At 41.4% G+C, this 22,526-nt stretch overlaps 1 protein-coding gene across 6 annotated transcripts in view; it reads left to right on the top strand.

The window, feature by feature from the left end:
* The window catches only part of AFF1 (ALF transcription elongation factor 1), a 166,229-nt gene that overhangs the window by 46,342 nt on the left and 97,361 nt on the right, over positions 1-22,526 (top strand). For 2 of the 6 annotated variants that reach the window (XM_077814996.1, XM_077814997.1), the window contains exon 1: positions 16,318-16,375. The exons of the other annotated variants lie outside the window; for them this stretch is intronic. In XM_077814996.1, coding sequence (XP_077671122.1) covers positions 16,332-16,375 — 44 coding nt within the window. In that variant the 5' untranslated portion in view covers positions 16,318-16,331. Of the gene's footprint in view, positions 1-16,317; positions 16,376-22,526 lie in introns of those variants that run through there. 6 annotated transcript variants of the gene reach the window in all.

Genomic DNA, 22,526 nt, shown 5'->3' on the forward strand with positions numbered 1-22,526 from the left:
GTCATGGATTATTGCTATAGAATAATCTGAACACTCGCAAAGTGCTCTTGAGTGGAGATTATCTGACAGTTAGATGTTTCTTCATACAGATATCAGACTGATGAGACAATTTTAGAATAGAACTCCAGCACAGAAAGCTGTGCCCCAAGTGATTTTTAGTGCTCCTTTTACTAAACCTCAAATGTTACAAAGCACAGGAAAATTAGTAGAAGGTTCTATATGCTTGCAAAAAGAGAGAGAAATATACATGGAGTCATTGCAATCTGGTGAAGATCTGTACATTATGTCCAAATAATCTTTAACTAGAAAAGACCTTCTAAATATGGTTTTCACCATATAAACAGGTTTCTTGTGCAAACATATTTAATCTTTTTCTGCTTCTACTTATCTGTAGAGCAAGGACTAAATTAAGGACTTGCCCAGCCTGTTAAAGCGGTATGCTCTGTTACACAACTGGAAAACACAGGGAAAAGGACAACTAGTTCACTATGTGGTTTGTCCATAGCTAATTTTAAAAAGCCTTTTAGGCCTTTAGTCTACATTGAAAATTATTTAATTTGAAGTTAGTTATTGGACCAATGTTTGAAAAGTGGCCTGTGTTCATTTGCCTAATATCACAGACTGACACATTAATATAAAGTTGCCAATACTGGACTCAATCATATAGGTTGATAGGTTAAACTCTGTGATCTTTTTTAAACACAGTGCATTTTTACATTAATTAACATATTAGTGGTTTTATGTGTCCGTACATCTGTCGTGGTAAAATTGTCGTGTACATACTTTGACTTAAAACAGTGTATTAACATCAAAGAAAATGGTTTTGTCTGTTGTGTTAAACACTCAGAATTCAAAGGTTTTTTGTTTTGCTTTTTGCATCAGAGCCAATTAGACCACAAACAGCAATGAATTTGATTTTCGTGATTAGATTTAAATGAACAGAAGCAATAAAATTCAGAATTGAAGCTGCCGCTCTTTTTCAATTTGGGCCTTTTTGTGGCTACAGATGGCGTAGGTCTCAACAATCCACGTGGCCCACATTGGTCTAGCAAAGGCATGAGGTTTGAACTGATGTGTATGGACAAAGATGTATAGGAATGTTCCGAAATACCCAGCCCAACAAGTATTGTTAATCTGTTCGCTTTTGTGAGCAGTAAATTCACCCATACAAATTAAATAATCTGTGCACAATATTGTGCATGATGGGGGGGCACTACTGTAATCTTGACTAGTAGGAGTAATTGTTACTCCTATGAGTACTTCTGTTTGAGAACAGGTTTCAGAGTAGCAGCCGTGTTAGTCTGTATCTGCAAAAAGAAAAGGAGGACTTGTGGCACCTTAGAGACTAACCAATTTATTTGAGCATAAGCTTGTATGCTCAAATAAATTGGTTAGTCTCTAAGGTGCCACAAGTCCTCCTTTTCTTTTTGTTTGAGAACAGTGGGGCGTATTGAGTGGGTGAGGATTATTCACCGATGAAGTGAGCTGTAGCTCACGAAAGCTCATGCTCAAATAAATTGGTTAGTCTCTAAGGTGCCACAAGTACTCCTTCTCTTTTTGCGAATACAGACTAACACGGCTGTTACTCTGAAACATTCACATGAGTGAGGGTTAAAGGGTTGGGTCTCATATGTGATGCACAACCTTAGTTTGGAAAATCAATCTTTCAAATGTTGCCAAGTGTTTTTTGTTTAACATAACCAGTTATTTTAAATGGGCTTATATGTTACAAAGAACGTGGTGTGTTTCCTTCCCAGTGTTTGGGAGACAGAATCTGAACAAGATTGATACTGGAACATGGATGTGTTCATAATGTAAAATATACATTTGTAGTAAAATAAGTCTGTGTTTTGTGCATGTTTGTGTGTGTGAGAGGGAGAGACTGTGTGCATGTGTTGATATGAAAGGGTGTGGGGTGTAGAGGTATTATCAGAAGCAGGGAGTAAAAGGAGGACAACATGTGTGTGAATGTGATATGACACCTGTGGGCTGTGTGACAATCCAGCTGACAGGCTTACCAGAGCTCAGAACAGATCAAGTGAAAAGAGTCTCCTACAGAAAAACAATGACTTACTCAGACAGGTCTAAGGGGATGTTAATTATGTGGTTAGAGGTGTTAGCGGGGGAGGAGGAAGAGATTTTTAATAGAGACAGAAAACAGCTGCTCAGTAAATATTTTCAGCTTTTGGTTTTATTATCTCTATATATTAGAATTCTTCTTTGGTACAGTAGAGAACAATAGTAGAGTTCCTGTTTTTAATGCTATGCAGAGATGCGATTATTCTACAGAATTAGTAAACATAATGATTGTCGGCTTAAGTAATTTTATTGTATTTTTAAGGTAGAAAATTGACTGCAGCAATAACTTCTTGTACCTGTGGTAAACTTTTATGCACACTGAGAGAATTGGGAGACTAAAACTAATAGATTATATAAAATGCCTCCTTTACCACTCTGAAATGCTTTTCAATGAATAGTTTATAAATTAAACATTGTTTCTTTCTGAAATGTATCTGATGCCTCCAAAGCTACTTGTATACTTACTTTCCTTATTTTATTGTATTATCCAGCTGCATTCCCTTCCTTTTGTTTGTAAAATTGTACTTACTGAGAGAGAGCCTCATGAGATACAGCATTTCTGTGCTATACAGATACTATAATGTAGGGAGGCTTGGTCTGAAAGAGCAGATATATCAGAGTAGTCACATTTTCATTTTCTACAACAGATAAGATCAAGGACCAGGCTTTTAAACAAATTAGGTACCCAAAATGCATATTTAATGTGTGTATGAATGCAAGTGAAGAAATTGTGTAAGCAATTGAATATAACAGTATGGCAGGTTGGAAAAATTTAAATGGAAAATGTTTTCTGCAGACCTCCTTTTTTCAGCTGTCTCCAGTAATTAGCCATTGTTACATGCAATTACCCACTCAATCTTTTCAAACACCGAACTTGTTTGAAACATGGGCCCGGAAATGTCATCTGAAACAAGACAACTATTAGATCTTGGTGTAATGCAACAGATGCAATCTCTTGTTGTAGCTCTCTGGAGTTGCATCTCCAAAAGCCTGATTCCTTTACTTTTGGCTCCAGCTATCTGAGCACTGAGTAGACTGTGTTGCGGAAAAGAGTGTATTTGCAACAAATGTACATAAAAAGTTTCTGCTCCTCATGGAAAAACCCAGATTATTACTCAGTTGCAAAATATGGACATTATTTTTATCCTCAGTGGTGCAAATCAGGTGTTTGTCACTGGGGTTACACGACTGTGAAAGAGATGGAAGTGAGAGAATTTGGCTTTGTGAAGGACACCAGGTAGCATTTCTTGTAAAAATGCTTTAAAGTACAGGGGAGAGCAATTTTTTAACCCTCTTTTTAAACATAATCTTGCTGCTGCAGTGTCTGGATTTGTCTACAATTAGAAATATTAATATTAAAATAACCGGTGTTAATTATAGCAAGGCTGTGCCAAAGGCCCCAGTCTGGGTTCAGTACGCATGTGTTCTCTGCCTAGAACAATGGGTTCATGAGACTGTCCCTTGCCCCAAAGAACTTTCAGTGTAGACTGTAGAGATGTGGCAGACAGTGATGTGCTTGAGCCAGTTGATATAAGCACACTAGAGTGTCGCACTGGGGTTGGGACATGGTATCCACTGCAGTTGGTGAAACTGTGTTTGTGGTTCTTTGACACTCTTGTCTCAACTCTTACATGTCCCCCCCCACACCTGGCGGTGATTTTTTGGGGGGCAGTTTGCTAACCCTTCTAGTCCTTTTTTCGTTTTAAATGTACTGTCTCGGAGATTGGCTTGGGCAGGTGTAGCTTTATATCATAGCTGCTCTCATTCAATATCAGTAAATGTAAAGCTGTGGAGACAAGGGGAGTGAAGGAATCCTCCTCTCCCCCCCTTCCTCCTCACTTTGCTCTTCCCACCTACCTGCAAATACTGGCAATGTGATACCTCCTTTGGAGGAAGGGAATTTTTATCAGGTGTCAAATTGGGGAGGTGGAATGAATGCAGTTATGTAATTGGATTAATAGTAGGTGTTCAGTTTTTCTGCTATAGCGTGGTTTATGTGATGTCAGGGGGAAACAAATGCAATACTGAGTGTTCTTCAGATCAGAAAAAAGAAAAGGAGTACTTGTGGCACCTTAGAGACTAAGCAATTTATTTGAGCATAAGCTTTCGTGAGCTACAGCTCACTTCATCGGATGCATACTGTGGAAACTGCAGAAGACATTATATATACACAGAGACCATGAAACAATACCTCCTCCCACCCCACTGTCCTGCTGGTAATAGCTTATCTAAAGTGACCACTCTCTTTACAATGTGTATGATAATCAAGGTGGGCCATTTCCAGCACAAATCCAGGTTTTCTCACCCCCCCTCAAAATAAATTGGTTAGTCTCTAAGGTGCCACAAGTACTCCTTTTCTTTTTGCGAATACAGACTAACACGGCTGTTACTCTGAAACCTCAGATCAGATTGCCTCTGGAGTGTTCTAGTCATCTAGTGTACTTTATATGGTGGCATTCTTCAATATGGGTCTATCCACACTTGCATTGACACTGTTAGTATGATTCTCACTTTAACATGGTTGTTGCTAGAAGACAATTACCAGTTTTCCTAGCCGCAGTGAGCAGTTCACAAAATCAGGTTGTACTGTAAGGCAACGGTATGCTGGTGTTAGCTATTTTTCAGCAACCTGTGTACTCTGTCAACACCGGTGATATAATACCACAATGTTATGTACTCGTGCATTTACTCATGCTCATTTGCTCTCATTGGGCTTGAAATGAACCCGACCCCAGGGGTCACTTCCTCTCAAAGTTGTCTTGAGTGTATTTCATGTTGCAATATTTAGATTTGAATGCTGGAGTTGCTTTTTCACAGAGGGAATAAGTTGTACTTTTGAGGTGGCAGATTCTTTAGATACTCAGCCATGAAACTAATAAATATTTTTATAACAACAAGGAGTACTTGTGGCACCTTAGAGACTGACAAATTTATTTGGCCATAAGCTTTCGTGGGCTAGAACCCAAAATCCATGCATCTGATGAAGTGGGTTCTAGACCACGAAAGCTTATGCCCAAATAAATCTGTCAGTCTCTAAGGTGCCACAAGTACTCCTCGTTGTTTTTGCTGATACAGACTAACACGGCTACAACTCTGAAAGATTTTTATGCTAATGTAAAGAGCATGTTTCCACTGAAGCCCCTGCCTTCTTTCCTCCTTTTCTTGTTGGTTGAGGAAAGAGGAATGAAAGTAGAGCGTAAAAGATTGTTTTAATTTGTTTACAATTTCTTTGTCAGGGTTCCCAACCTTAAGCATTCAAGAATCATGAGATTGGCTTAACAATCATCATTTTAAAAAATAATAAGGTTTCGGTTCCTTTTATTTGCCTTCCTATTTTTGATCACTAGTGTGTAGGCTTTCAGATTTTTCCTCTGTAACCATGGGACCTAAAAATATGTTTTCCCAATGAAATTTGAGATTGTCCTGTAATTGTATGGCTTGAGGTGGTGAGGCTTTGAGGAAAATCTCAAATATAACGAGATTCATCATAAAATGGTGAGTGTTGTCATTGGCACTAAGGCTGTTTTGCTTGCTTACTGATAGATAGGTTCTTAATTCTCCATCGCCACCCTCACTGCATGCTTCTCTTTTTTCTGATCCTATTTCCTGTTGCTTGCTGACTTGCAGCTTTCTTCAGGTTGCCTGCATGGCAAAATGTCAAATGGAAACTGTTTCAGACTATTTGTAGTGGAAGGGCTGATGGGTTAACAAAATTTCTAGCTGTATTTTTCATCCACATTCTATTTAGGATGACCAGATGTTCCAATTTTATAGGGATAAATTCCAATTTTTGGGTCTCTTTCTATTACCTCCCACCCCGTGTCCTGATTTTTCATACTTGCTGTCTGGTCACCCTAATTCTATTCCTCTGGAAGTTCACAATGGAGGTCCTTTCTCTTTGGAAGTGGGTTTGTAGAAAAGAAGAATAATTTTTGCATTCCATTAAGAATAATCCTGTGTGTTAGGACCTCCGTGAATGCGTACATGGGCATGCATATACCGATCTTGTACGGGAATATAGTGGAACATGTTGAGTAGCTATATAAACAAACTATTCTTCAAATTCTAACAGTTTTTTTGGGGGATCTTCAGAGCTCATATACTTTTGATCTCCTGGCAAAAATATACGTGAATATCTTGTGCTGGTGAGGTTGTCTCTTTTTAATTCTAATTGACATGATTTAAACAGGACTTTGTGCCCAATGTAGACAGAGCAAGTCGTGTTTTACCAGGGACAGCTAATTATGATCATTACTAGGTAACTCATCTGAAACTGTGACCTGTTTTTTTTTTTTTTAAATTTAGATGTCCTGTGAGAGGGATTGCTGACTGTTAGTAAAACCTTCATTAAAATAAGAAATACTGGAGCAGTTTCTGCGCTGTATACCTTTTATTCCTTTATCTCATTTCTGTAAAATGGGGTTCCTTACATGAGTTCAGTTAACACAAATAGTGAAAAGTATTTATTAGATCAAGAATGATCCAATAGTTTTCAAAATTCTTTCAACCCTGAATTTTTTTTACTGACAAGTTAAAGGACAATTTCATAGTTCCTAACAACCCCTCTTTTTTTTCAGCACCTCCTTAAAAAGAAATGCCCCACTTTAGTTCTCATGTGGTGTACTACAATAGTGCAAAAAAAAAAAAAAATAGTGTCTAGGACAGAAAAATATTAGGGGCAATGTGAGTTATTGTAAAGGGAATGTGGTTCCAGTTTGCTTACAGCAGTTAAAAATGTAAGGGTGAAGCTATATTTAGTGGGTGCGCACACATGCCTAACTAAGGCTGGTCTTCACTGCAGAGTTAGGACAAAGTATAACTCGAGTGTTGCCCCTAACCAGACTCTTGTTCACTCTCAAAAATCTTTTGAGTGTAGTGATGCTTTAAACTGTTTTTCCAGAATTGGGCCCTAAGTTAATGCAAGAAGAGGAGAGAGACAAATATAGGGAGAGTGAAACTATGATCCTGCAGTCACTTGGGTGATGAATGGCATGTCCTGAAGGTTACAGAGTTTAAAAAAAAAGCTCAACGTATCCATGACTAGCTTACAAACTTGACCGCAGGAGTAGGTTTTGAGAAGAAACTTGGAAGAGTAGGTGATGGTCTGGTGAATGACTTCAGAAAGGGGTTTCCGTGGAAGAGGGACCATTTGAAAGGAGACATCAGGAGTATGTGGGAGAAGTGTGAACTAGGCACTCAGATGAGGGATGTAGGGTGAAGTGAGAGGCAAAGGGTTGGCAAACTTGCCATTTATGTATTGTGAAATCTCTAGTCTGTCTTTTGCTTTGATTAGAGACTCTTTCCTGAAGAGCCTAATTTACAAGCATTTTCAAAGTTTACATAGTGGTGGAAGGGGTTCCACCCATAATGTTTGTTGATAATGTCAAGGCCTCCTGTTTACATCTGACAGCCTTTGATCTAGGAGAGAGTGATGTCAATGTATTTGAAGGGTAAATGTCTCTCTGTCTTTGCCTTTCCTGGATCAGCTTTTTAGGTCTTTGTATGGACAAGTCTTGGGGTGGTCAGTGCTGATTCAGTATCCCCTCAGTGCTAGAGCAGAAGTAACTCAGCAGGGAATTCTGCTTCTCTGGAAAGGTTCTTCACAGACGAATCAAGGTTGCAATGTCTCACCAGAGATGATCTTGGTTAAAATACCAGTTGGGTTCAGTCCAGGTTTTTAGATTCAGTGAGTGTGTATAATGCAACTTCAGGCACTTGAGTTGAAAAATATTAGCTCAACTGCCTAATGATGGAATGCATCTAATGAAGTGAGCTGTCGCTCACGAAAGCTTATGCTCAAATAAATTGGTTAGTCTCTAAGGTGCCACAAGTCCTCCAATTCTATAAGTAGTTGCACTTTGGTAGAAATTGTCATACTTGGGAAAGTTCAATTACTTCAGCGGAGCTGCTTCCGAATGCTCTTTGTCACCTCTTTCAGCACAGCAGCATGACACCCATCATTTCCCCTCAGAGACTAGGGTAGATACTGGTTAATTTTATTGGGGTCAAAGTTGGCAAAGTGACAAGAGGCTCAAGTTCCTCTTTCATATAAAATTCATTAACATTTAAACCACAGAAACTGAAATTCATACCCCAGCCAACCAATCGTGGTAGCTGCTCTATGCACAGAGGTCTGCAAGGAGGCAGTGGGGAGCCCAAGAAGGAATACTCCTTCACCAATTCTCTGTCTTCTGTGTACTTGGCTGTGGAGCCGTAGGGGAGCTTTTCTGTGGATACTGCAGTCTCAAGTTTGAATAGCCTCTCCTTTGCTTGAGCCCTTCTATAGATGCAGAACAAATGGTATACTGCTGAGTTGCAGATCCACTTTTCTTTCCTCTTCCCACCTCAAAGTGCTTACGTGCACTTGGGCATGGAGCCTCTATGAAGCTGTGCTACGAGTCATGCATGGGATGAGGAATCCCCTGCTGTGCAGTTGAATGACACTGGTTCTGTTGCATCCCCAGGGTTGTTTGTCCTCAAGAGACATGGGTGTGTGTGTGTGTGAATATATACACTTGATGATTTTGCCATTTTTTCATGTTTGCTCCTGTCCTAGTCCCATCCCTATCAAACCCAACCCTAAATTCATCCTTGTTCACATGCAGAAGGAAGTAAAACTTAGTCTGTTTTCCTTTAATTACACTTCACATATCCACGCCTTCTTAGAAGCCCTCCTGAGAGCATTTCCTTTTGCACAGAGAACGGCAGCATTCCCATTCCTTGCATAATTATTAATTAACACCTTCCCAGACTCTGTTCTATTGTTGAAGAGACAATGAACTCTTAGATTTCTTTGGGGTCTTGTTTTCTATAGCATCATAAATGAAAAGGTGTCTCTTTTTTGGTTTGTTTGGGGTTTTTTTTAGCTTTACAGCAGTAACATAATTGCGGAAGTACTGTTATTGCAGGCACAGAATTAAGCTGACAAGTACAGACACACATGAAAAATTGCTAAAGCTTCTTTTTAATGCTCTGAGCCATATTTGTATAAAATTGTTATTCAAAGATGGCTCTGAGTGCAAGCTCTTGGATTTTGGCACTTGTGCCCTACCACTAACAAACATCCAGGCTAATCCAGGTTCTAAATGTTCTTAAAATGCATCTGTGCATGTATGTTTTTAAATGAGTCCACACTACAGTCAGTGTCCTCAGGATGTGGGGCAATTTGCTTGTATATGGTGCTTAGATTTTATGCATCTACAGTAACGGACTTTCTAGATTTTCATAATCACATCTCCTCCTTATGCTTCACATTGCCAAGGGCACTGGCTAGAGGGTGGGGCGGCTGGGTTGTGTATGGGGGTTTCTTTAATTGTGAATGGAGGTTTTTGTTCAATGTTCTGCTTGTTGATAAAGCACGATGGGGTAGCTTTTTAGAAGCTTGTCTGCCTGGTCACTAGGGTATATGGTCCAATCCTGCTGGGGGTGCTGGTCAAATTATATAAGGACCTGAGTGTCCTCAACTGCGATTTGAAGTCAGTGGGTGCTGAGGGCGCTCAGCCCCTCCCAGGATCAAGCCCATAACAAACAAAAAGTAGCGTGTGCTAAAAGGAAACTGAAACCTCTCCAGTATTCAGTAATAAACGTATTTTAAGTGCAGGGATAGCATCAGGACGTTAATGTGATACGTTTCTCTCTTTCCACCCCCTCCCCCCTCCAAAATGTAGTCTAAAAAGTAGTAAGGTGGGTAGATATTTAATTTGGCATTAGAACTGATTTCAAATCAAACTAATTTTTTACTTATAAAAATGGCTACTCTCTGCTGCCTGCACCAACCCCCGATGTTCTTTTATCACACCAAAAAGAAAAGGAGTACCTGTGGCACCTTAGAGACTAACCAATTTATTTGAGCATGAGCTTTCGTGAGCTACAGCTCACTTCGTATGCATCTGATGAAGTGAGCTGTAGCTCACGAAAGCTCATGCTCAAATAAATTGGTTAGTCTCTAAGGTGCCACAAGTACTCCTTTTCTTTTTGCGAATACAGACTAACATGGCTGTTACTCTGAAACCTGTCATTTTATCACACCATAGCCTGAGGAAATGTATATTTGAAATTGGCTAAATGTTTCTCAGTTAATTTTTCACATGCTTTCTGTTAGTGAGGAGACTTATGCAACAGTATTTGATACTGTGTTATATGATGCTATAGTCCATAAATGTTTATAAAGGGATTCTTCCATGCACCACAGAGGTACTGCCCAACAGCAGGGCCTTGATCGGGGTGGGGTTTCTAAGAGCTGCTGTACTACAAATAGTAGAGCTGTTTAAAAATGGGAGAAAAATCAGCCTTTTTTTTGCAGTCAAAAAATCAAAATTTGGAAAATATTATTGATAACACAGTTCCTTAAATTGGAAACATTCTCCTAACAAAAATAATTTGCTAGCAGTACAAAATACCCATTGCAGAAATGAAATATCAGTAATGATTTGGAGCTGTTCAAAATATCAATTGAAATAATCATAGAATCATAGACTTTAAAGTCAGAAGGGACCATAAAACCAATCTCTATGTTGGCAAGGCCCGAAGGAGTGAAATAAAAGTAAAAATATCCAACAGGTCTAGATTTGGTTATGGTGTCTTTAATAATTAAAAAAGAAAGAAAGAAAAGGGAGGGCTGGGTGGGTAGGTGGGTGTGGGGGGGAAGGAGTGGAGAAAACCTGTTGATGTACTTGTGGCACCTTAGAGACTAAGCAATTTATTTGAGCATGAGCTTTCGTGAGCTACAGCTCACTTCATCGGATGCATACTGTGGAAACTGCAGAAGACATTATATACACAGAGACCATGAAACAATATCTCCTGCCACCCCACTCTCCTGCTGGTAATAGCTTATCTAAAGTGATCATCAAGGTGGGCCATTTCCAGCACAAATCCAGGTTTTCTCACCCTCCACCCCCCCCACACACAAACTCACTCTTCTGCTGGTAATAGCTCATCCAAAGTGATCACTCTCCTTACAATGTGTATGATAATCAAGGTGGGCCATTTCCAGCACAAATCCAGGGTTTAACAAGAACGTCGGGGGGGGGGTAGAAAAAAACAAGGGGAAATAGGTTACCTTGCATAATGACTTAGCCACTCCCAGTCTCTATTCAAGCCTAAGTTAATAGTATCCAATTTGCAAATGAATTCCAATTCAACAGTCTCTCGCTGGAGTCTGGTTTTGAAGTTTCTCTGTTGTAATATTGCAACTTTCATGTCTGTAATCGCGTGACCAGAGAGATTGAAGTGTTCTCCAACTGGTTTATGAATGTTATAATTCTTGACATCTGATTTGTGTCCATTTATTCTTTTACGTAGAGACTGTCCAGTTTGACCAATGTACATGGCAGAGGGGCATTGCTGGCACATGATGGCATATATCACATTGGTGGATGTGCAGGTGAAGGAGCCTCTGATAATGTGGCTGATGTTATTAGGCCCTGTGATGGTGTCCCCTGAATAGATATGTGGGCACAGTTGGGGACGGGCTTTGTTGCAAGGATAGGTTCCTGGGTTAGTGGTTCTGTTGTGTGGTATGTGGTTGCTGGTGAGTATTTGCTTCAGGTTGGGGGGCTGTCTGTAGGCAAGGACTGGCCTGTCTCCCAAGATTTGTGAGAGTGTTGGGTCATCCTTCAGGATAGGTTGTAGATCCTTAATAATGCGTTGGAGGGGTTTTAGTTGGGGGCTGAAGTGACGGCTAGTGGCGTTCTGTTATTTTCTTTGTTAGGCCTGTCCTGTAGTAGGTGACTTGTAGGAACTCTTCTGGCTCTATCAATCTGTTTCTTCACTTCCGCAGGTGGGTATTGTAGTTGTAAGAATGCTTGATAGAGATCTTGTAGGTGTTTGTCTCTGTCTGAGGGGTTGGAGCAAATGCGGTTGTATCGCAGAGCTTGGCTGTAGACAATGGATCGTGTGGTGTGGTCAGGGTGAAAGCTGGAGGCATGTAGGTAGGAATAGCGGTCAGTAGGTTTCTGGTATAGGGTGGTGTTTATGTTTATGTGACCATCGTTTATTAGCACTGTAGTGTCCAGGAAGTGGATCTCTTGTGTGGACTGGACCAGGATAAGGTTCATGATGGGATGGAAATTGTTGAAATCATGGTGGAATTCCTCAAGGGCTTCTTTTCCATGGGTCCAGATGATGAAGATGTCATCAATATAGCGCAAGTAGAGTAGGGGCGTTAGGGGACGCATTTGCTCCTACCCCTCAGACAGAGACAAACACCTACAAGATCTCTATCAAGCATTCTTACAACTACAATACCCACCTGCGGAAGTGAAGAAACAGATTGATAGAGCCAGAAGAGTTCCCACAAGTCACCTACTACAGGACAGGCCTAACAAAGAAAATAACAGAACGCCACTAGCCGTCACTTCAGCCCCCAACTAAAACCCCTCCAACGCATTATTAAGGATCTACAACCTATCCTGAAGGATGACCCAACACTCTCACAAATCTTGGGAGACAGGCCAGTCCTTGCCTACAGACAGCCCCCCAACCTGAAGCAAATACTCACCAGCAACCACATACCACACAACAGAACCACTAACCCAGGAACCTATCCTTGCAACAAAGCCCGTCCCCAACTGTGCCCACATATCTATTCAGGGGACACCATCACAGGGCCTAATAACATCAGCCACATTATCAGAGGCTCCTTCACCTGCACATCCACCAATGTGATATATGCCATCATGTGCCAGCAATGCCCCTCTGCCATGTACATTGGTCAAACTGGACAGTCTCTACGTAAAAGAATAAATGGACACAAATCAGATGTCAAGAATTATAACATTCATAAACCAGTTGGAGAACACTTCAATCTCTCTGGTCACGCGATTACAGACATGAAAGTTGCAATATTACAACAGAGAAACTTCAAAACCAGACTCCAGCGAGAGACTGTTGAATTGGAATTCATTTGCAAATTGGATACTATTAACTTAGGCTTGAATAGAGACTGGGAGTGGCTAAGTCATTATGCAAGGTAACCTATTTACTCTTTTTTTTCCCTACCCTCTTCCCCCCTCCCCCCCGACGTTCTTGTTAAACCCTGGATTTGTGCTGGAAATGGCCCACCTTGATTATCATACACATTGTAAGGAGAGTGATCACTGTAGATAAGCTATTACCAGCAGGAGAGTGGGGTTGGGAGAGAGAAAACCTTTTGCAGTGGTAAACACCCATTTTTTCATGGTTTGTATGTATAAAAAGATCTTCTGTACTTTCCACAGTATGCATCCGATGAAATGAGCTGAAGCTCACAAAAGCTTATGCTCAAATAAATTGGTTAGTCTCTAAGGTGCCACAAGTACTTCTTTTCTTTTTGCGAATACAGACTAACAGGGCTGTTACTCTGAAACCTGAGTGTCTGTTAAGTGTCTTGTTTTCAAATCCTTGGCTTGCCATCACTTTCACACTGCATAACCAAAGCAGTTTGCTTTGTTGAGTCCCACACTGTATATGGTATGTGTTTAGTGGTAACTTCCTGTGGCACATTTTACCAAGCTTAATTTTTTTAATGGTGGGATGATAAATAAAACTGCTTTTTAAACAAAAAACAAAAACAAAAACGATGGCTCTGATCCTGTTCCTGTAGACATGGATGGGAATTTGTGCGTCAAGACTTCCATGGGAGTGGAGTTGGGGGTCATGTCTGATTAATGTGTCCTGTGCACTTCTTATGTGCTCTCTTTTTGTAACATACTGTGACTTCAATTAAAAATAAGCATGTCGTGATCTTGAGAAACATTAGTAATCAGCTTCTCATGGGAAAAAAAAAAGTAATCTTTAATGAGGAAAAAAAGCTTCAATAAGTTTGTGATTTCCTGCATTTGTACTGAAAGGAAACGTTCCCTCCTAATTTTTTGGAGGAAGGGTTGCTGCGTGTGCTGAAGGGAAACTGCCCGTTTATGTGTTTTGTGTTTGTGTGTTTTCTTGTAGCCTTTCTCCATCCCCTTCCCTGCTGCTGGAGTAATTTCTTTTAGCAGCCGGCAGCAGATCCTGAACGCAGTTAAAAGTGGGAAAGATTGTTTTTTGTGGTTGTCTCCTTTTTCCTTGTTCAGAATGCACAGGAGAGAGGTGCGGATGTAACTTCTCTCCACTCCCTGTTGTTTTTATAAATCTGGGATGCTCTCAGCTGTTACTGTTACGGGTTAAATAGTCAAGTATGAACCTTTGAAATGGTGCTCTGAGGATTATAATATTAACTGAGAATGACTCCGCAAGTGATACATGCTTAAGCTCCGTTTTAAACGGAAACATGGGTGATATAAGTTAGGGTGTCTACATGAGGCTTTTTGCCCCAAATTTACCACCATTGCCACCAATAGTTCAGCTCCACCAATGGTGGAAACAGAAGGAAGGCTAGTTGAGTAAGACTTGTAGGCAACCGCCAGTGTTAAAAGCACCCCATCATCAAAGCTTCTTCAGGGTAGTAATATAAAACACTATGCTTAAATGACCAAGAGCAGCCGGTCCCTTGTCTGCACTAGTGCTTCCACTCATGAAAACAAAGGTAAGGATTCCACTTACATTTTACCTGCGTAACTAGGTCTGTAAGTGCTATGGTATTTTGTTTTTTTGTTTTTTTGCCAGCCAAGCAGTGCAGGTAAAAGCCCTCGTGTAGACACAGTTATACCAGTATCAAGATGCCTTACACTGATTACAGCTTATTTTGGTTCCTGAACTGAAATAAGCTATGCTGAGGAATAAGTGCCTTTACCTTAGTGGAGGCGGGGTTTGCTGCTTAAGTATACTGGTACAGTTCAAGTGGCAAACTTTTAAGCCTGAATTAGTGGCAACTGTGAAATTATGGGTGGAAAAGCTTAGCGTACACAAGGCTGGAGTGAAGTGATGGTTTTATGTCTTTAATAATAAATAATTATGAATTATTAATACCTAGCCCTTTTCATCAGTAGGTCTCAAAGTACTTGACAAAGGAGGTCATTCTCAAATCAGTTTCCCCATTTTACAGATGCGGAAACTGAGACATGGTGAGCTCAGTCTCAGCTCCTTGGCAGCCTGGGCTCCTGCAGACTGTCCTGGAATTGGCACTCTCAGGCGCCAAGCTCCTCGGGAGCTCTGGCTCCTGTATTGTCTGTTTACAGAATAGCAGCCGTGTTAGTCTGTATCCGTAAAAAAAACAGGAGTACTTGTGGCACCTTAGAGACTAACAAATTTATTAGAGCATAAGCTTTTGTGAGCTACAGCCCACTTCATTGGATGCATTGAATGGAACATATAGTAAGAAGATAGATATACATACATACATACGGAGAAGGTGGGATTTGTCATACAAACTGTAAGAGGATAATTAATTAAGATAAGCTATGATCAGCAGGAGAAAAAAAAACTTTTTTGTAGTGATAATCAAGATGGCCCATTTAGACAGTTGACAAGAAGGTGTGAGGATACTTAACATAGGGAAATAGATTCAATATGTGTAATGACCCAGCCACTCCCAGTCTCTATTCAAACCCAAGTTAATGGATCTAGTTTGCATATTAATTCAAGCTCAGCAGTTTCTCTTTGGAGTCTGTTTTTGAAGCTTTTCTGTTGCACAATTGCCACCCTTAAGTCTTTTACTGAGTGGCCAGAGAGGTTGAAGTGTTCTCCTACCGGTTTTTGAAGGTTATGATTCCTTGATGTCAGATTTGTGTCCATTTATTCTTTTGCATAGAGACTGTCTGGTTTGGTCAGTGTACATGGCAGAGGGGCATTGCTGACACATGATGGCATCTATCACATTGGTAGATGTGCAGGTGAACGAGCCTCTAATAGTGTGGCTGATGTGATTAGGCCCTATGATGATGTCCCCTGAACAGATATGTTGGCACAGTTGGCAACGGGCTTTGTTGCAAGGATAGGTTCCTGGGTTAGTGTTTTTGTTGTGTGGTATGTGGTTGCTGGTGAGTATTTGCTTCAGGTTCGGGGGCTGTCTGGAAGCGAGGACTGGTCTGTCTCCCGAGATCTGTGAGAGTGAAGGATCATTTTTCAGGATAGGTTGTAGATCTTTGATGTTGTGCTGGAGAGGTTTTAGTTGGGGGCTGAAGGTGACAGATAGTGACGTTCTGTTATTTTTTTTGTTGGGCCTGTCCTGTAATAGGTGATTTCTGGGTAGTCTTCTGGCTCTGTCAATCTCTTTTTTCACTTCAGCAGGTGGGTATAGTAGATTTAAGAATGCTTGTTAGAGACCTTGTAGGCGTTTGTCTCTGTCTGAGGGGTTGGAGCAAATGCGGTTGTATCGTAGAGCTTGGCTGTAGACGATGGATCGTGTGGTGTGTCCTGGATGGAAGTTGGAGGCAAGTAGGTAAGTATAGCGTTCAGTAGGTTTCCGGTATAGGGTGGTGGTTATGTGACCATTGCTTTTTAGCACAGTAGTGTCCAGGAAATGGACCGCTTGTGTGGATTGGTCTAGGCTGAGGTTAATGGTGGGATGGAAGTTGTTGAAATCATGGTGGGATTCCTCAAGGGCTTCTTTTCCATGGGTCCAGATGATGATGTCATCAATGTAGCACAAGCAGAGTAGGGGCATTAGGGGACGAGAGCTAAGGAAGCGTTGTTCTAAGTCAGCCATAAAAATGTTGGCATACTGTGGGCCCATGCGGGTACCCATAGCAGTGCCACTGAGTTAAAGGTGTACATTGTCCCCAGATGTGAAATAGTTGTGGTTGAGGACAAAGTCACACAGGTCACCCACCAGGTTTGCCGTGACATTATTGGGGATACTGTTCCTGACAGCTTGTAGTCCATCTTTGTGTGGAATGTTGGTGTAGAGGGCTTCTACATCCATAGTGGCCAAGATGGTGTTTTCTGGAAGATCACCAATGGTACAAACGAATAATTAGCCACTTGTTGGTACCCAGATGACTCATAACAGAAATGCCTAGAGGACAATGCGATGAGAGACTTTCAGGTTCCTGGTCCTGGTTTCCTTGTTCTTCATGGTAGCAGGAGCTGGAAGTGCACTCAACTACTGGGTGGAAGAGGAGAGTGCTATGCTTTGCTCCTGAGCAGTCCATGTGATCAATTACAGGGTCATGTCTTAGCTCTAGGAGACTGGAAGGAAGGGTGTGGGGGAATCGAAAGTTGCAAAGCTCCCCTCATCTCTGCCGTTGCCCTGCCCTGAAAGATTTGTGTGTGACATGATTGTAAACAGTTAAGGATTACCCCAGCACTATGCCCACTACAAGCTGGGTCCCATCTCTCCCCCATTATGTACAATACATTCACCAACAGAAATTTATTAAAAAAGGCAACAGGTAAATTCTGTAAACTGGATCCAGCTCCAAACACACACGTTAATACTACAAGTAAATTCCATCATCATTCCTCTTCCACCCTGAAAAATGCACCTGAGTTTAGCAGTTCATGACAGTTTCCATCTCCCTCTCCCAACCCTTCAGTCATGACAAGCCACTAGTTGGAGATGTATCCTCTTCACTGTTGAGATCAGCCATACAGTCTGTACCCAGGGACCCAGGACTATCCCATGTTTAAACACACACACTGGACCCTGGAAGCTACATGCCGCTGGGGAGAGGGGGAAGGTAGGAGGCCTATTTCTTCCTTCCCCCATGTCCAAATCACGTGTGGCTTTCATCTCCTTGGGGTTCTTCCTTCCTTGGACTAACTTTGATCCAGAGGCAATGCTGATGGTTTCTGTGATGATTGTCTGAGATGCCGGGATGCTGGATGGGTCAGGGAACCTTGGAAACATTTCAAAAAAGTTTTTTTTAAATAAAATATCTTTTCGTCTTTTCAAAACAAAATTTTGGAATTCCCTTTGTGTACGAAAAACTTGAAATTTCAGTTTCTTTTCCTTCTGGAATTCTTTTGAAATTTCGGACTTTACTGTATAAGGGGAATTCTAGTTTCCGGCCAGCTCTACTTAGATAACAAGGTGGTAGATGCTTTTGAAATGCCTAAGCTAGACACACCTTCTCCAGAGCACAGAAAAAGACTGGCTATCTTAAGTAGGTGCATGCTTCAGGGGTAGGCTTCCCTGTAAAGTGGCTTGATCTCTTTGAAAGTTTCTGGGGCCTAATCCTCCCTCCCACCCGGGGTATTGGGGGGGAGGGAGGAAGGAGAGAATAGCCCAAGAAGTTTGAGTAGCAGCCATGTTAGTCTGTATCCGCAAAAAGAAAAGGAGTACTTGTGGCACCTTAGAGACTAACAAATTTATTTGAGTGTAAGCTTTCGTGAGCTACAGCTCGCTTCATCAGATGTAGTCTGTATTGCAATGGATATAAGGCTCTAGATGTTGTGTGACTGTCTGTGTCAGGTATGTCCCTCTGTCTAGAATTAGGAATGTATGTGGGGTCACCAGCTCCCAGTGTTGCCTCACGGTAGTAGAATTTATGGTCTCTCTGAGTATATCCACACTGCACATGAAGCCCAGGCTCTGACTTAAGTTGGAGCCCAAGCCCTCCCTCTGTTCACATGCAAGTCAGTTTGACTCGGGTCAGTAAGCACTCAGGACCCAGGTCTTAGGGCCTGAGTTGAGCTGTGACTTCGGTCCAAGTGCTGTCATTTTACACTATGGGCACAGCTCAAGCTGCAGACTTGAGTCAGAAGGTCTGCACAGTGCCGTATGGACACATTAGCATGGCTAAAAGAACGAGGCATCCTTGTGGCACCTTAGAGGCTAACAAATTTATTTGAACATAAGCTTTCGTGGGCTACAGCCTACTTCATTGGATGCATGCTGTTAGACTGGGGTGCAGCAATTGTAAGCCTAGGTTTACAACGCAGCGTGGACGCTCAAGTGCAAGCTCAGAAAACAGAGTCTACAAGCCCATGTCTTGCAGACCCGGGGTTGCAATGCAGTCTTAATGCCAACATTTTCAAAACTGATTAGTAATTTTCAGGTGCCCTAATCAAAATATCTTTTTTTGAAGGATTTGATTATCAAAGGCTAGGTCCTTGGTGCTTTATGAAAATCAAGCACCTTTTAAAAAGGTCTCAAATTGAGCTCCAATAATCATTCTTGAAAATTTTGACCTAACTATTTCTCTACATATGAACTGGAATCAAAATAACTATGTTGTTTTAATTCACACCTTTAATTATTTCTGTGTAAATCAGTGTGAATGCTCTTATTTTGGATTTAGAGTATGCTCTCTTTTTCGATTTTATCAGAATTTGGTACAACAGAGACTTAATTTAATTTGAAATAGGGTGTTCTTAGTCTGAAATAATGTCCACAGATGTGCACAGAAATAGATTAGGGTGTTAATTATAATCAATCTTAGTTTTTGCCTCTAGTTTGTGAATAGAGGAGACCTTACTTCTAATTGGCCATGTAGTTGGAAAATTCCAAACTTGAAGCTAATGGATACAACTCACCGAGCCTCTTCTCTTTTAAAAATGTATTTCCCTTTGTGCACTTAAATGAGAGGAAAATACGCCTCTGTTAACCCTGAATGAGGGTTGGTGGATTGGTTTAAAAAGTGAGTAAGAGAGTAGATCAGGTTCAGTAAAAAGCAAATCAGAGTCCACAGGAAAAAGTGGGTAGTCAGCTGTCCCTAGTCAACAGTCTGGGCCAATAGTTTCCATGACAGCATTAAATGGCATTTAGTAATAATGCATGACTAACCTCATTTAAAAAGAAAAGGAGGACTTGTGGCACCTTAGAGACTAACAAATTTATTTGAGCATAAGCTTTCGTGAGCTGAGCTGTAGCTCACGAAAGCTTATGCTCAAATAAGTTTGCTAGTCTCTAGAGTGCCACAAGTCCTCCTTTTCTTTTGCAAATACAGACTAACACGGCTGCTACTCTGAAACCTCATTTAGCAGATCCTGGTAGACAAGTACATGTGAGAATACTTGCATCAGCCAGACTATTCCAGAGCAGACATGTTTGTGTTCTGCTGGAACTGGTGTCATCACAAAAACTTAGTTTGGGTTTTTTTCCTTTCTTCCTCACTGTATCTTTGTGTTTGACTTTTTGTTTTCTTTTTTCTTTTGATTCTTGGGTGGGCGGCAGGGAAGGTTCAGAGACAGAAAAGGTCTTTAGACACATTACAGGTGGATTTTTTATAACAAGCAGAATTTAAGATGCTGTTTTACACTCAGTATCAGTATGCAGATGGGAAGGAATTGATGCTGTTTTTAATTAGGAGGTTATCACAAGTGTGAATGGAGGCAGAAAGTGGAGTTTTTTTCTTCATTTAAATACCTCCTGAATGTATGAGGAAAGCAACTTTATTGGAATATGGAATTCTATTTTCCCTTCTGGGAATGACAGAAATATATGCCAAATCCACTTGGATGTCACACTACATATTTAGTAGAACGCAATTTACAGTATCATAAATTGTATGCTGAATTTTGTTAGCTTTTCATTGTTTCTGCTTTCTGCTCTTTTTTTAAACCATTAATCTCTAAGTATGTAATTTGTTAATCGTACAATATCACATTCTAGGTCTGAAATTTTTAAATGCTAAACATTGACAACTCACTGGTGACTGTAGATTATATTTTAAGAGGGGAAATGAAAATAACTCTAACTCCCCCCCCCATCTTAATGTCAGTCTTATGAATTTTCAACATCCCTTTTGAAAACTTTTTTGTCTTGGTGTGTGCTTTTTAATGTTTTTATTTTTACTTTATTTTATGATATTACCAATAAAAGGTGGCTGTGGTAGAGATGAAATGTACATTATTTGGCTTTGTTTATTTACAAAATGCTCTTAATTTCATTTGAGACATTTTTGAAAGACTCATGTTTAATGCACATGTATCAGAACACAGACCCTCTGAATTGCCGTACAGTATACAAGCCAGGATTCTCCTGTGGTCTGCTTGAGGTTCCTCTACATCAGGGTGGGCAAACTTTTTGGTCTGAGGGCCACATCTGGGTATGGAAATTGTATGGCAGGCCATGAATGCCCATGGAATTGGGATTGAGGTGTGGGAGGGGTGAGGGCTCTGGTTGGGAATGCAGGCTCTGGGGTGGGGCCAGAAATGAGGAATTCAGGGTGCGGGAGGGGGCTCTGGCCTGGGGCAGGGGGTTGGGCTGTGGGGGGAAGGAGAGGAGCCCTTCCGGCTGGAGGTGCAGCTCTGGGGTGGTGCTGGGGATGAGGGGTTTGGGGTGTAGGAGGGAGCTCTGGGCTGGGATCGAGGCGTTCGGAAGGTGGGATAGGGAATGGGGTTGGGGCGTGGGAGGGGCTCAGGGTTGCAGGCTTCGGGCAGAGCTTATCTCAAGCAACTCCGGAAGCAGCAGCATGTTCTTTCCTCCCCACCCCCCCGACCCCCCTCGGTCTCCTATGTGGAGGAATGGCCAGGCGGCTCTGCGCCCTGCCCTGTCCGTAGGCGCAGCCCCGCATTGGCTGGGAGCTGCATAGGAGGACCCAGAGTGGGGACATGCCGCTGCTTCCCGGGAGCTGTGGCACACGTGTGCGTGCGGAGTGGTCTCTGACCCTGCTCTCCGGCTGGCGTGTGGGAGTGGGGCAAGCCCCAAACCCCGCTCCCTGGTGGGACCTCAAGGGCCGGATTAAATTGACTGGCGGGCTGGATGTGACCTGCGAGCCGTAGTTTGCCCACCTGGATCTACGTGTACCTAAGATCTTATCTACAATGCAAGTCTGAAGAATTCTCACTTAGGGCCTGATCCAAAGCCCACTGAAGCAGATAAACATATTTCTAGTGACGTCATTGGGCTTTTTGTCAAGCTCCTAGTAACAAAGAAGTGAATCAGCCAGTGTCTAGTGCTCTGAAACATAAGTGATTTGATAAAATTACATGTACATAACACATCAGAAGAGCTGCGTGCACCGTCATAACATTTTATTGCTTTTCTTTGGTTCAGTTTGTGGGAAGCAACAGAAGTGTGATCTATGATCATTCAACAAAAACAAGCTCCACGTTTTTCTTAGACCTCATTTCTTAATTTAAAATGATCAGTGATCTTAAGCAGAATATATATTTTTATTTCCTTCACAGCTGAGTCAAGTAGGGAGAGATTTACAGGCTGGTAGTGGTTTTCATATCAATAAAATCACAATTTTAAATGTTCATAGATTATAACTAATGCTCTTCAACTTTAGTTTATTGCTAAAGATGTTTTGTGTGTGTGTAAGCATGTGTTCAGACGTCTCTTTTATAGCAGAATAATCAGAACAACCTGCTGGCTCTCTAGCCATAACATGTGCCTGTTGTCCTCCCCAGCCAGGCCCACCCAGGTTTGCACTGACAGTACATGACATCTCTGTTTGCACAAAGATGCAATCCATGAAAATGTGATCAGGTTGTCTCACCACGTTTTTTCCCTAAAGGAAAACTGGCTCATTTTGCATTTGGAAAAAATACCCAGGATGTTAACTGAAGCCATCCAAAACATTACAGGCAGACATTTTAAAGGACATTTATCTACACCATGCAGTTGAGAACATAACTAATGCAAAGAGACTGAAAAGACAGAGAGTTTAGTTTACTTTTAAAAACTAAGCAAGCAAGGA

This window comes from Eretmochelys imbricata, chromosome 4, assembly GCF_965152235.1.
Source record: "Eretmochelys imbricata isolate rEreImb1 chromosome 4, rEreImb1.hap1, whole genome shotgun sequence".
NCBI lineage: Eukaryota > Metazoa > Chordata > Testudines > Cheloniidae > Eretmochelys > Eretmochelys imbricata.